This window comes from Cuculus canorus, chromosome 3 (assembly GCF_017976375.1).
Source record: "Cuculus canorus isolate bCucCan1 chromosome 3, bCucCan1.pri, whole genome shotgun sequence".
Taxonomy (NCBI): domain Eukaryota; kingdom Metazoa; phylum Chordata; class Aves; order Cuculiformes; family Cuculidae; genus Cuculus; species Cuculus canorus.
Genome location: NC_071403.1, coordinates 32,416,053 through 32,428,538, shown reverse-complemented (window position 1 = coordinate 32,428,538; position 12,486 = coordinate 32,416,053). Strand labels below are relative to the sequence as shown.

At 38.2% G+C, this 12,486-nt stretch overlaps 1 protein-coding gene across 1 annotated transcript in view; it reads left to right on the top strand.

The window, feature by feature from the left end:
- CDK19 (cyclin dependent kinase 19) overlaps positions 1-12,486 on the top strand; it is a 126,098-nt gene that overhangs the window by 14,832 nt on the left and 98,780 nt on the right. Inside the window, exon 2 of the mRNA XM_054061864.1 lies at positions 4,627-4,702. Within this exon, the coding sequence (XP_053917839.1) occupies positions 4,627-4,702 (76 nt within the window). The remainder of the gene's footprint in view (positions 1-4,626; positions 4,703-12,486) is intronic.

Below are 12,486 nucleotides of genomic sequence, written 5' to 3'. Positions count from 1 at the left end.
CAGCTGAGTAAAATGTTTTGGGGAAGAGGACAGAATTTTCCTTTGCACTGTACAAATTACAATGTTAACATTAACCTTAAGGATTGAAGAATGGGATGTTTATTGGTAAGGGAGAAAAACTTAATCTCAAAAACCAAGTTAAGCCTTGCATTGGCACAGATTTTTATAGTGGGGATGTTCTCAATTATTTCTGGACTCCTGTATTTGGATGCTGCCTAGGGAAGTCTGAAATATGGAGTCAAGAAGCTTTCAGGATGGGGATATCTCATCAGCAGTTTCATTTTTTGTAAAAAGCTAATCCATCTTAAAATAACATTAATGGTAATGCTTCTGGTACTAGAAACAATGTTCGTTTTAATCTTTAATTTGTTCATTTTAATTATTAAACTCTGATTTTGGTTAAGGTAACTTGACGTGTGGAGAAGCCTGGTGGTGGTGATATGATGCGTGACCAGTTTTTATCAGGCAAATTCTTCTGCTTCAGTTTCGAACAGCTGTAATAAAAATTAAGTCACAGCCTCTTCAAGAATAGAGTTCTTCTTCAGTTCTGTTTTACTATGGTTTTGCTCTGATTTGGTGAGCACATTGGCATCATTAGCCTGGGCTGACTGTTGAATGGAACCTGCTTGATTAAACCTTGGTCTGTACCGCCTGCTCCCTGCCCTCAGACAAATGCCCCCAACAGCAGGACCTTCAAGTTAGTTGGCCTGCTTCCAAGCTGGTATTTCCATGGACCAGATGAGAATGATTACAAAGACCTTGCTTCTGCTTGGTTATCTGTAGCATGGGTGCCTTTTGCCTCACGCCAGGGCTGTGTAGTTTGTTGTTTAGGTGTGGTTTTTAAACTTAATCAAGCTTGCTCAGCTCTCTAGTGAGAAATGTACTGATGTAGGATCCATCAGAAAAGAATTTATGAAAACTTTCCTGCTGTATAGTTCTGTACATGTTCTTGAAATGTGTTCAAAGTTCACTGAAGTTTTTCTGTATATTCAGTGTGAAGTAGAAATACTTCCCCCTGCCGCAAGTGTTTTCTAAGAGCATAGGTCTTTAGGGTGTTAAGCAGTATACTTACCTATCACACATACCATTTGACATTATTTATTGAATTCTTATAAGTGGAGAATAGCTAATAGAGGACCTGGTTTTTTTGCTTTGGCCATTTAATAACATTTTATTGAGTAACCAGAATTATGTATTTTATCAGATTGCATTGGCTGACTTGGTATTGAAATTCTAAATATATTTCTTTCTTTCTGTCTCAAATTATCTTGATTACTATTAAATGGGAAATATTACTAGTTAAAATATCAGTTGGTGGAGATCTTTTGGGAAGTGCTTTAAACAGCTATTATATTTGCATAAACAGAACAGTTAACTTTGGAAAAGTATTCATATAGACTTGCATTTCTGCCAAAGCAAGTAAATCATATTTATGTATTTAAAGGAGGCTATGTTTGATTCTGAAGCTGTCAGTAAAAAAAAATGTTCTTTGGGGTCCAGAGTATGGTATTCTTGGACTTCTTTATCCTCGGTATCCATTTCTGTTAGGTATTTCATTATCCCTGTTTTAACCCAGTGTTTGCTAATCTCGGTGTCCATAGAAGTATGTTGTTCGCAATTCAGTAAAATTGCTTTTTCCCACATGCTGCGATATCTTAAGCTGTTGGGTTGATAATATATTTTTTTTAACATCTTTCATCATTTCTTATCTGTACCTTAAAATCCTATGTACAGTGGCTGGCTGTTAAGTGATGACTGACTCACACAGTCGTGTGAAGCAATGCTGTTGAAGGTGATGTGTGCCAAATGGCATACTTGGTCTTGGCAGTGACCTTCAGTCTGTGAAGGGCTAAGTAACTGAAAAGGATGCTTATGTCTGTAGAACTTGTTCAAGGGTAGCTGTATCAGTGGATTGGTGTGCCTGCTTAAGTAGACATGCCAAAAGAAGGGCATACTGCAGCGCTGTACTTACTGCATTGTTTTGGAATTCAAGCTGGTATGTCGGCATGGGATTGTTCTGTTCTGTGTAACTTAAACATGACCACTGTTTAAAAGCCATGAACCAATTTGAAATGTCCAGGGTTGGTTTTGGTGCTGCAGACAATATAGTTTTGTCTTCACAGTCTCAGTAAGTGGTTTGAGTTATGGACTTAATCCTTTGTACTTTTACGTAAATCTTCTACATTGATAGCAGAACTTGAAGTGTTCAAGGCCAGGTTGGATGAGGCTTTGAGCAGCCTGATGTAGTGGAAGGTGTCCCTGCCCATGGCAGGGGGGTTGGAATTAAGTGTTCTTTAAGGTCCCTTCTAACTCAAACCATTCTATGATTCTATGAGAGAGGATAGGTATTTGTGATTTGTTTTTAAAAATTTGGAGTAATTAATGAAATAAAAAAGCACTTTCTGTGATATAAGGCATGAGCTTATTACCTATGAATTTAGGTGTTGCTTGGTTCTTGAGCCAAGTTCTTGTAAAATACTAATTCAGGAAAACATAAGGCTGTTCAGTAAGGAGCAAAGAAGGAATCTGAATTATGTCAGTAAGTCCTGGTGAATCCTTCTGCTTAGGAAGGGGATGTGTCCCCTTCTGAAGTTAGTCCTCAAAGTGTGCTTGGTGAACAAGTGAGCAGTTAATGCAGCATTTGGCCTTATTTTAGTAATGATGGCTTCTTAGGCTTTCTTTTGCCCTTGAAAAGTTTAGGGTGTTTCCCTCTGCTGCCCCATGTCAAGTACAGAGACAGAAGTTATACGTTTGAAATGCTGTGATATGAGGCTATTTCATTTTAATTAGCATAGAGGAGCAAAAGTTTGGTTTAGAAGAGGAGGTTCCAATCTTGTGTTTGTCAGGTGCTTTGGCTGTTAAGATTTATGTCTGAGTATCTGGATGGGTGAATTTTTTTGGGATGGTTGTACAGCGCATTGTAAGTTGCTGTCCTTCCAATTTCTTTGTGGAAGATCTGTGCAGACTGAGAATTATTTTGGAACTGCCAAGGAGAGAAATACATTTAGGTCACCTCAGGGTAACCCATTCCTTTACTTACAGCTGCAGAGGGATTTTCTGTTACTCTGGAGAAAGAGGCCCTTCAAGCTTGTAGCCTCACATGCTTGGTCTTGCTTCCTTAGAGATCGATGTTGCACCAAATCGCAAACACACTGAAATATCCTCCTTGAAGTAAACCAGGTGGTTAATTCCAGCACAACTGAATTTAGCTGGTTTTTAAATTTGGAGGTAATTTCTTTTCAAAGATTTCGGAAGATTTCATGTAAGTGCTTGTTCAAGAGGAGAATAACAATGATTTCTAGGTTAAGGTGCAGCACCAGAATGTTGGTTTCCCATTGGAAACGTGTGCTGAGAGACTCTTACTTCAAAGGTGAATTTGCTTTTTGCAAAACTTGCAATGAGTTGTTTTCATTTGTAATCAGAATACGTCTAATTTTTCTTGTTGTAGTTTTATCTCAGAAAATGTAGTGCAAAATGAGGAAGACGGAGGCTGAGCACAATATTAACTATAGATATGCAGTATGGTTTTATCTGCTACTGAAAATTGCTGAGAAAAATGCTCACTTGTAGTTACTAATACATGTAGGCAGTTATAATTACTGTTCAATCTCATCCCCTCCACAAATTCTTCCACTCAGCTGCTTCTTATCCCATGAATATCAGATGAGGGCTCCGGAAGAGGGTGAGCAAGAGGCTGGAGTCTGGCAGGACACAGGCCTGGAGCTGAAAGCCACAGAGGATGAAACAAATTTGAGTTAATTTTTCAGCATAGCAAAGCGAAATGGTTTGGGACTGGAAGAAGGGGAAACTGAAGTCTTCCAGAAATGCCACAGGGAATTTGGATAGGGACTTGGGGGTTTTTGAATTCTATCTGTTGACTCTGAAGAAGTGCATCTGTGGACACTGGTGCTTATCATCATCTATCGATGACAGGTGAATCCTGCAAAACCTTACTGTAAGCAGTAAGCTTGTTTTGTTATATTGCAAGGGCTTTGAGACTCCTTAATTTTCTTCATCTATTGGTCTTCCCTCTAAATCATTTCAAACTGTGATTATCTAAAAGGATAGCGCTTTGTTCAGGCCGAACATTTTCATGTTCTGTGGCTTTGTACTGTAGAGCCGGCAGTTTCATCTGCTGTGTAGGGGTCTGTCAAGAGCCAGCACTTCCATATAAGTGTAATTAGTTTAAAAAAAATAGTATTTTAGAAGTAAAAGTGGATTGACAGTGACTCCTAAAATCAACTAAGAACCTTGCAGTTCCTAAGTATTTCTAGGACAGTTTTCCAAGCATGGGGTGCGATTGTGCAGATTTTTCATGGTAGAAGATGGTATCCTGGAATTTCAGGAAAAATGTCCTCCAAAGGTCTCTGTAGACGTACTTGCAGTTACCTGGATGGTTTCAGAGAGGAGTGGATGCAGGTTAACAAAGTTTCTTTATGCAGGAGTTTGTTTGGAATTTTGATAAGGAAACTGGCTTCTAATATCTGAGTATAATGTATGTGTAAGAAGAGATTGGCTTTTCAGCTTCTTAAGCAAGACTAAATTAAAATAAGTTGTTACACTTGTATTGATTGGTGGAATAAAAGTCAGAGCTAAAAATATTCCTTTCTTTTTTTTTGTGTACAGAAAAGATGAAAAGGAGTATGCACTGAAGCAAATTGAAGGTACAGGGATATCCATGTCGGCCTGTAGAGAGATTGCAGTAAGTGTGCATAAATGAAAGTACCTTTACTGATGTTATTGTTTAACTGATTTTATTTTCTGTGAATTAAGTACCATAAAGATTATATAAATGTTTTCCTTGAAGTATGCATGCATGTAAGTTATTCAAATATGTCGAATATGAGCTTTTCTTAAAACATTTTCTAAATAATATAGCTGTTTGTGGATTTTTTTTTTATTTGGAAGGAGATGTTCTACTAGGTAATATCAATGCCTCTTTCTGATATAATTTTGTTGAGAGAGAAATACATGTGATCCTCTTAATGAAGATTTATTTTAAAAAGAGATGTTTTTAAAATGACTTAAAGGAAAAACTTTCTGAACAATTACAACTGCCATTACAAGTCCACTTGCTGATGATGTATTTTATTTCAGACTAATGGTAGCTTGCTCTTCTTTAGTACCTAAGAACAGTTTCAACTCCTTATTACTTGTTTTGCTAAGTGCACAGAAATTTCATAGCAAAATAAAAATCAGCTTTAATGCTATTGTATTACATGTGTCTTGGATGAAAAAATGGATTCAGTAATTGCACACTTTTGAGTACAGTAGTGCTCATCATTCCTTCAAAGTTGATAAAAATTAGGTGTTTGTATATGGAGGTAGACTGATCTTTAAATTGATTTTGACCAAAAGTGCACATTACTGTCCAAATTCTGGATAGCAAGTAAACTTTTGTTACACAAGAATTTTTTTCATTGCAGAAGTGCCTTTGCTTGGTTAAATGTTTACCTTGTTTTAATGCTGTCATTATGCTGAGGGCTTTGGAAATGTGTGTTAGGATTGTGCCTAAAGCTTTTAATTATCTTTTAGCATTGCAATGAAATAAAACAATCGAGTATGCAGTGCAATGTGAGTCATTAGAAACTCATGGTATTCATGAGCTGAACTAACCATTGTGTTTAGCGTAGCACCCACAGTAATTCTGTATGAAGAGACTTGGCAGGTAAACTGCTATCCTTTTCACTATAAGGTTAAGGTCATGCATGGATTTGAGAGATGGCTACATTGCTGTCAGTCACTTTACACAGAATCTACTCTGTGGCCTTTTTGATAATATTTCTGCCTTTGGAGAAAATAAATCCTGTTTTAACATCACTACTCAGTTATAGTCTTGTTACTGTAAAGTTGGTTTTGACAGCCTTGAAGTTTTTTTTTTTTTGTTTATTTGGTTCTTGTTGTTTTGTCTGTTTTGAATTGTAGTACTACGGAGACGATGTGTGGAATAGTCTAAAGGAGTTTTTCCTGTTGTCATGATAGCATTGTGGTATGGAGCTGGTTCTTTCATACCTGGACATAACATTGGGAGGAAGCAGAGTGTGTCAAATTATTTTTTCCTCTGATGATGCATCACCATTTCAATCTGGATTTTTTAAAAAAATTTTTTTAAACTTTTTTTTATTGATGAGCTGTGTGCAAAGCTTAGTATAGCGTGGGAAATTGCACTACTAGTGTATAAGTTTCTTAAATCCTCTCCATGGTTCTTCTTGCATATCTTCCTTGAATGATATTTTACTCTTCTCCAGACTTTCTCTTAAAAACTCTATAAGCTGAGATAATGTAGAAGATCACTGTTTGCCTTAGAGCAATTTCAGGTTATTCACATTTCTAATATTTTACTATGGTAAAGGTGAAATAGTTGAAAAAGGAAAACAAACTTTTTGTCCGACGGACACAAGCAGAATCAAGCTCGTTTTTCACAAAGAGAAGCAGACTTATAATTAATGCATTAGTATTTAATCTTATATTTAAAGGCTTAGAGAGGTAACAAAGAAGGTAATGTTTGCTGATTAAATAAAGATGATTAGCCTGGAGAGAGGCCACGTTATAATGTTTTGGGTAGTACTTTTGACATCTTCTAAAGTCATTTCCCCAACCAACCAACCAACCAAAAAAAAAAAAAATGCTCTGAACCCAAACCTCACCCATGCTTTGTGGAAGCTGAGATCATGGAAAAAGCACCAGTGTAGTTGATTCTATGTATATGTTCAGAGTATTTTAATAGTTCTATAACCTGAAGATGCTTGTCAGTGTCTTCAAGAAATGTATTGCTGAACTCCAAGGCACTCGGTTTTGTAGTCCAAGCCCCATTTCACATGTAGACACTCAGAATAAGTACAACTGACTAGCATTCCCTAAGAGAAAAGGCAGACTCCTCCTATTTTCTGATGTTACAGATCAGGTAGGTCTGTCTTTGCTTAGGACTTTGAGAAATATAAAGCCTCTTTTACCACTGTTACCAGACTCCTCTCAGTGGTGCCCAGTAACAGGACAAGAGGCGGTGGGCACACATTGACATACAGGAAATACCACCTGAGTGGGAAAAGGCACTCTACTGGGAGGGTGACTGAGTGCTGGAGCAGGTCATCCAGAAAGGTTGTGAAGTGTCCAGCTGTGGGGGTACTCAGAGCTCGACTGGATACAGTCATGGGCAGCCTGCTCTACCTGACTATGCTTGACTTGGGCTAGGTTGCAAGAGGTCCCCTCCACCTAGAAAGAGTCTACGATTCTATAAAACAATCTTCTAGTATTTCTGTCCGTTCAGTAGAAATAGAGCTATACCCTTCAGATGTATTTCTAATAAGCAGATGAACATTTTGTACTAATAAAATAGTGTTATATCCTAGGCAGTGAAATACAATGAAGAAACATCTGTTTGATAAGTTCCAATACAAGATTCAAGTCCCTCTTACATCCTGACTTCTTCTTTTGAGGCCACTGAAGTGGGGTATCTGAAAGTTCTTGGAAAATCTGTGAGTGGTCTGAATTTTATTCCCAAAGTGTGTTTTTGAGTCGGTTAACAAAACACACATTTAATCTAGAACTTATAACAGCTCTCTGCTATAACTTGCATGTATCTTTAATTTGTTATTATTTTTATTTAAATAAACTCAGTTTTCCTCTGAAGAATAGTCAATGTTGTTAGTGTATTCTGGCTGTTCTTTTACTGAGGCAGTTCATGTAAATGTATTAAATATAGTAGTAAAAACATCCCGAAAACCAGTAAAGTATTTAAGTCACTTGTACTGCAGTGAATATAGTCTTGCTCTGGAAGTCTTCTTAACTCAAAAGTGGGAAGTTTAAGAATATCTTTCTATAACATCTTTACACGCGCACACACCCTGCCAAAGCACGGTCTGCAGCCAAAGATGCCTTTAAGCTGAAAGAGGGCACATTTAGATTAGATATTAGTAAGACATTTTCTCCTGTGAGGTTGGTGAGGCACTGGCACAGATTGTCCAGAGAAGTCATGGCTGCCCCATGCCTGGAGGTGTTCAAGACCAGGTTGGATGAGGCTTTGAGCAACCTGATCAAGTGGAAGGTGTCCCTGCCCATGGCACGGGGGTTGAAACAGGATGGTCTTCAAGGTCCCTTCAACCCAAACCATTCTTTGACTTTGTGTTTCTGTGACTAATACTAAAGGTTTAATGTAAACCAGGGACTCGAGTTAGGTCCTAGGAGGCTTTTCTGTCTACTTCTGATCCCGTCCAGCTTTTCTCCCCATCCTCACCACTGAGAACTTCCTCTCTTCCAAGGATAAATTACCAGCTCTAGCCATCTTCTATGTAAATAGTGATATTAATTCTAAATGCCATTGGATTTTTCTACATCAGATGGTTTTTTTTTTTAATAGCTCAGTAGCCTTTTTTCTATGGGGAAAAAAATTAGACTAAGCTGTTAGAGATTATTTAAAAAGGAGAAGTTGAAGCTGCAAAACAACAGCATTTCTGTCCTAGTTTTGCTTAAGAGTGCCCTTAATTGCTGCAGTTTTGCCCTGTGTGGATATTGGGTCTGGGAGAGGTAACCATTTCAGTTGCCACGTCGTGTGCCTGTGTGCTAATTATTAGTGAAACTGCTTGAGGTTGCTCCTTCAGGGAGACCTTGAAACATTGCCAGTACACTGTGGGATTCTACTGGGAACATTAGTTGTCCTTTGTGTTCATACTTGCATTTATGGGTACAAGCTAAAATAATTCAGACTGTTCAAATGAGCTTTCAGCCACTCATTTAACATTACAATTTAAATGTGGACAAATTTTTCTCAGGCCTTTTGCCTATTGACGCAATGTACGTTACAAAGTGATAGAGGGTACAGATATTTTGGCATCCTCAGTTTCTGAGGGCGGGCAACATTTTAGGAGCCTTAGAGGTTAAACAATAGTTTTTTTGATCTTTTTGTGTTCCTCAACTCTCTTGAGCTAGGCTCTGTCCCACTGTATTTATGTTCTTTACTGCCTCCTTGATGTCCTTGGCCTTCCCTTACCCTTAGGAATCTCTTCTGGGGCTGTGCTTTGTTCCTCTCTGCTTTGAGAGTCTGTGGTGGTGTGGGGCTATAGCTGAGCCAGGGAGATCAAGCCAGGCTTGCTGTCTCTGTCTTGAAGCACTTAACGCCTTTGCTCTGTGCTTCTCAGCAGCGCTCAGCATGGTGCAGGTACGCCCAGGGGAACATGTAGTGCCGTGCTTGTAGGGCTAGTAAAGCTTCTTTGCTTTTACCTCTCAAGTGCTGCATGTCACTTACAAGCTGCTCTCACCTCCTTAGGTGGAAACTGCTTAGTCAAATGAACTAAACATGAAGCTACTTAATTTGCTGGACCAGGCTGGCCTTATAACCTGTTTGACCTGTCTCTGCATCTCTTAGGAGTACAGAAAAGATCAGCTGTACAGGAATAATGACAACTTTTTAGTATTAATAAAACACTGGAGATTTGTAATGCCATTGGCTTTCCAAGTGCAGTTACACAGAGTTTCATAATAGGTGCTCGTCCTCTGCTTGGACTCTGTTGACCTTTTAATTGACCTTAACTGTCACAGCAACTTGCAGTACCATCATGTAGAAAAGGAGGTTTCTAACCTTGGTCTCTGGCTTTCTTTAAGGCAAGGTGAGGTAAAACAAGGCTTTAAGAAGTCCTGACTACATATGCTGTAGGAGATTCCTTTTGAATGTCAGAACTTCTTTTCCCTTGCCAAGATGACATGAATGTGTAGAATATTTGGCAACGTAAAATATCCCCATAAATTCTCTACTACCTAATTAGAAAAGATTGTTAAGATTTGTTTGTGGAAACTTTGAAACTCCACTCCTTCTTTCAATAGCTGGAGGTAGTGAAATAAGTATAAGATTTAAAAAAAGGGGTTTTTGAAGGTATTTTTATTAAGGAATCAAGGCATGTGTTGGCTAGAAGCGTCTGTGCATCATGATTTTATAAGCATGAATCAGCTGGAAGGAGAATTTTGGTTCAGCTACATGACAACTCATGTTTTGCATGCCATAGAGCTCTGTGTGACATGGCGTAATCCTCTATAAACTGTGCGATTTAAATACTTCTTGTGTAAGGGAGCACTTGCATTCCTGCTTTGGTTATTCTTCAAAGGTGTTCTGTGGATATTTTTTGCCTTTTTTTATTTTATTGCATCTGAAAGAAGATTAGCTTTATTAAATAAAGTACACAGGTTGTAGATCTGTGGAATCAAGACGAGAGATTTTTGTCTTAATCAGTGAAGGTTTTTTTTTTCCTATTGGCCCATAAATTACTGTAATGTTTATGAAAATAAGTTTTGTGGCTTGAAGTATTACTTTTTTTCAGGTAATTATAATGAAAGCAGAGCATAGTCTGAAGCAGCTAGTCAGCTTCATTGTCTAACTACAGCCACTTCCTTCAGAAATTTAACAACAAAAAAGAGCATTCAGAGGAGAAAGAAAAAGGGAAACTGAGTGCATCATTGCTTTCAAACTCCAAAATTTGAAACCTTTTATTTTCATGCAGATGTTATTTTCTTTTTCTTGAAAGTGTGTCTCTGCTCAAAGCAGGAGAGCAATATCAACCAATCTGTGACAAGCATGCTAAGAAGAAAAAGAAAGCCTTTACCCAATTCTAACACAGTGTGAGCTGAAGAAGCTTGTCTACAGATTTGGTACTTGACATCATTTAGAATGTAATCCAAATTCCCAGTGCAACTGACTAGGGAAAATGGGTGTTCAGTGCTTTTCAGGCTCAGTTGTTTTCATTTGGAACTTGCTGTTCACTTCATAACCTGAATACTCCCAAAGACAGAAATGCAAAACCAACTGGTGGTACCTGCAACAGAAATGAACACAAAAGCAAAGCCAAGCTTCTGCAGGTTAAGCTGTGGGCAGCTACACACTGAAAGCAAATAGCTATTTTATTTTGAGATAAAAAAGGACAGATAATGCAGAACTTTCCTGCAGATAATGCAGGAAAGACATTTAAAAATACTTATTTGCCAAACTGAAAAACTCCCTGCAAGGTTGCATGTGTGCGTGCGCACATGAACATACACTTACATGTCTCAAAGCTTCAACTGGAATGTTTTGTAGAGTTTGTTTTTGTTTGGTTTTGTTGTTTTTTTTTTTTTTCCTGAATCATAAACTTTTATTTTTCTCTTTGGTTTCTCATTCTCTTTTTCTCATTACATGTTTTCCGTATGTTCTTCCATTTGTACTTCCCTTATAGTTAAGTGAAATTAGTTAATACATGTTTTCAGTTTATTCTGTGTGGAGCTGTAAAATTGTTTGAATGGTATATTGACTTTAGACTGTGTCTGTCTCTAATTTGACATGATGTGACTGGTTTTGATGCCTCTGACTGAGAGGTGATGGCAGGGGTTTTCACGTGATGGATTCTTCTTAAGCTGAGACTTCTGTCTTCAGATACTAACTTGCCCACTTCATTCAGCAAAAGGCTTATATTTTCTTGTTCAGCCTTTCACAACTAATGTAGTAGCAGAAGGTCTTTTTGCTGCCCTCAACATTCCTTGCTAGTGTCAATTCTACGTGAGCTGTGGCTTTCCTGTCACCATCCCTATGTGCCTGGGCAATGTTTCTAAATTCCTCCTATGTCACTTGTCCTTGTTTGCACCTGTTTGTGTACTGCCCTTCCTGCACTGGAGTTCTGACAATCTGCTTAGCCAAGCTGGTGTCCTGATACTGGTGTTACTGAGTCAATCTGCCAGCTTTCCTGAGCCCCTTTGCTCTTCAGAGCTGCTTCTAGTGGCAACCTACCACTTCCTTCAATAAGCTAAAATCTCTTCTCCTGAAGCTCCAAGTGTGTGTTCAGCTTCTTGCCTTTTTCAGTCCACTCAGGCTCTTGAACTGTTGATGGTTGCTACATCCAAAGCTGTCTTTGATTGTCACATCTCCAACCAGTTGTTCATTGTTTAAGAACAGTTGTGTGCCAGCATTGTTGGCCCATCTGGTATGTGTATTAAGAAATTGTCTGTAATAAGCTCCAAAAATTACCTGGGTTCCTTGTGCTCTGTGGTGTTTCCCTTCCAGTAGATGTTAGGAAGGTTAAGGTGTCTCATAAAACCAAACTTTGTGGTTCAGAAATTTCTTTGAGTTGTAGAGAAGACTTAGTCTGATTCTCCATCCTTAGAAAATGGTTCTTTATGTACTCCCAACACAATGTTATCGTTATTTGTCTCTCTGCTAGTCCTGACCTGAAGGCTGTCTGGAGCTTTTCTTTGCCCACTGAGTCTGTGAGGCAGAAGAAAATGTTGTTACTAGTGTCTAAACTGCATAAATTAATACAGAACAGAGATGGCTGGATTGAGAATGAAACATTGGTAGAAAAATCTTTAGGACTTCACCAAATGTAAATAAAGTTCATTTTTTCAGTGTTTCATTTAGTATTGGTTTCACCCTTGTGTATGGTTATGTAGTTAGTGTTTTTAGTCTAGAGGTATATTTTACTCTGCGGGTTTTTGTAAGGATTTTGTACAGTGTGAAGTTGTTAGTGTGTAGAG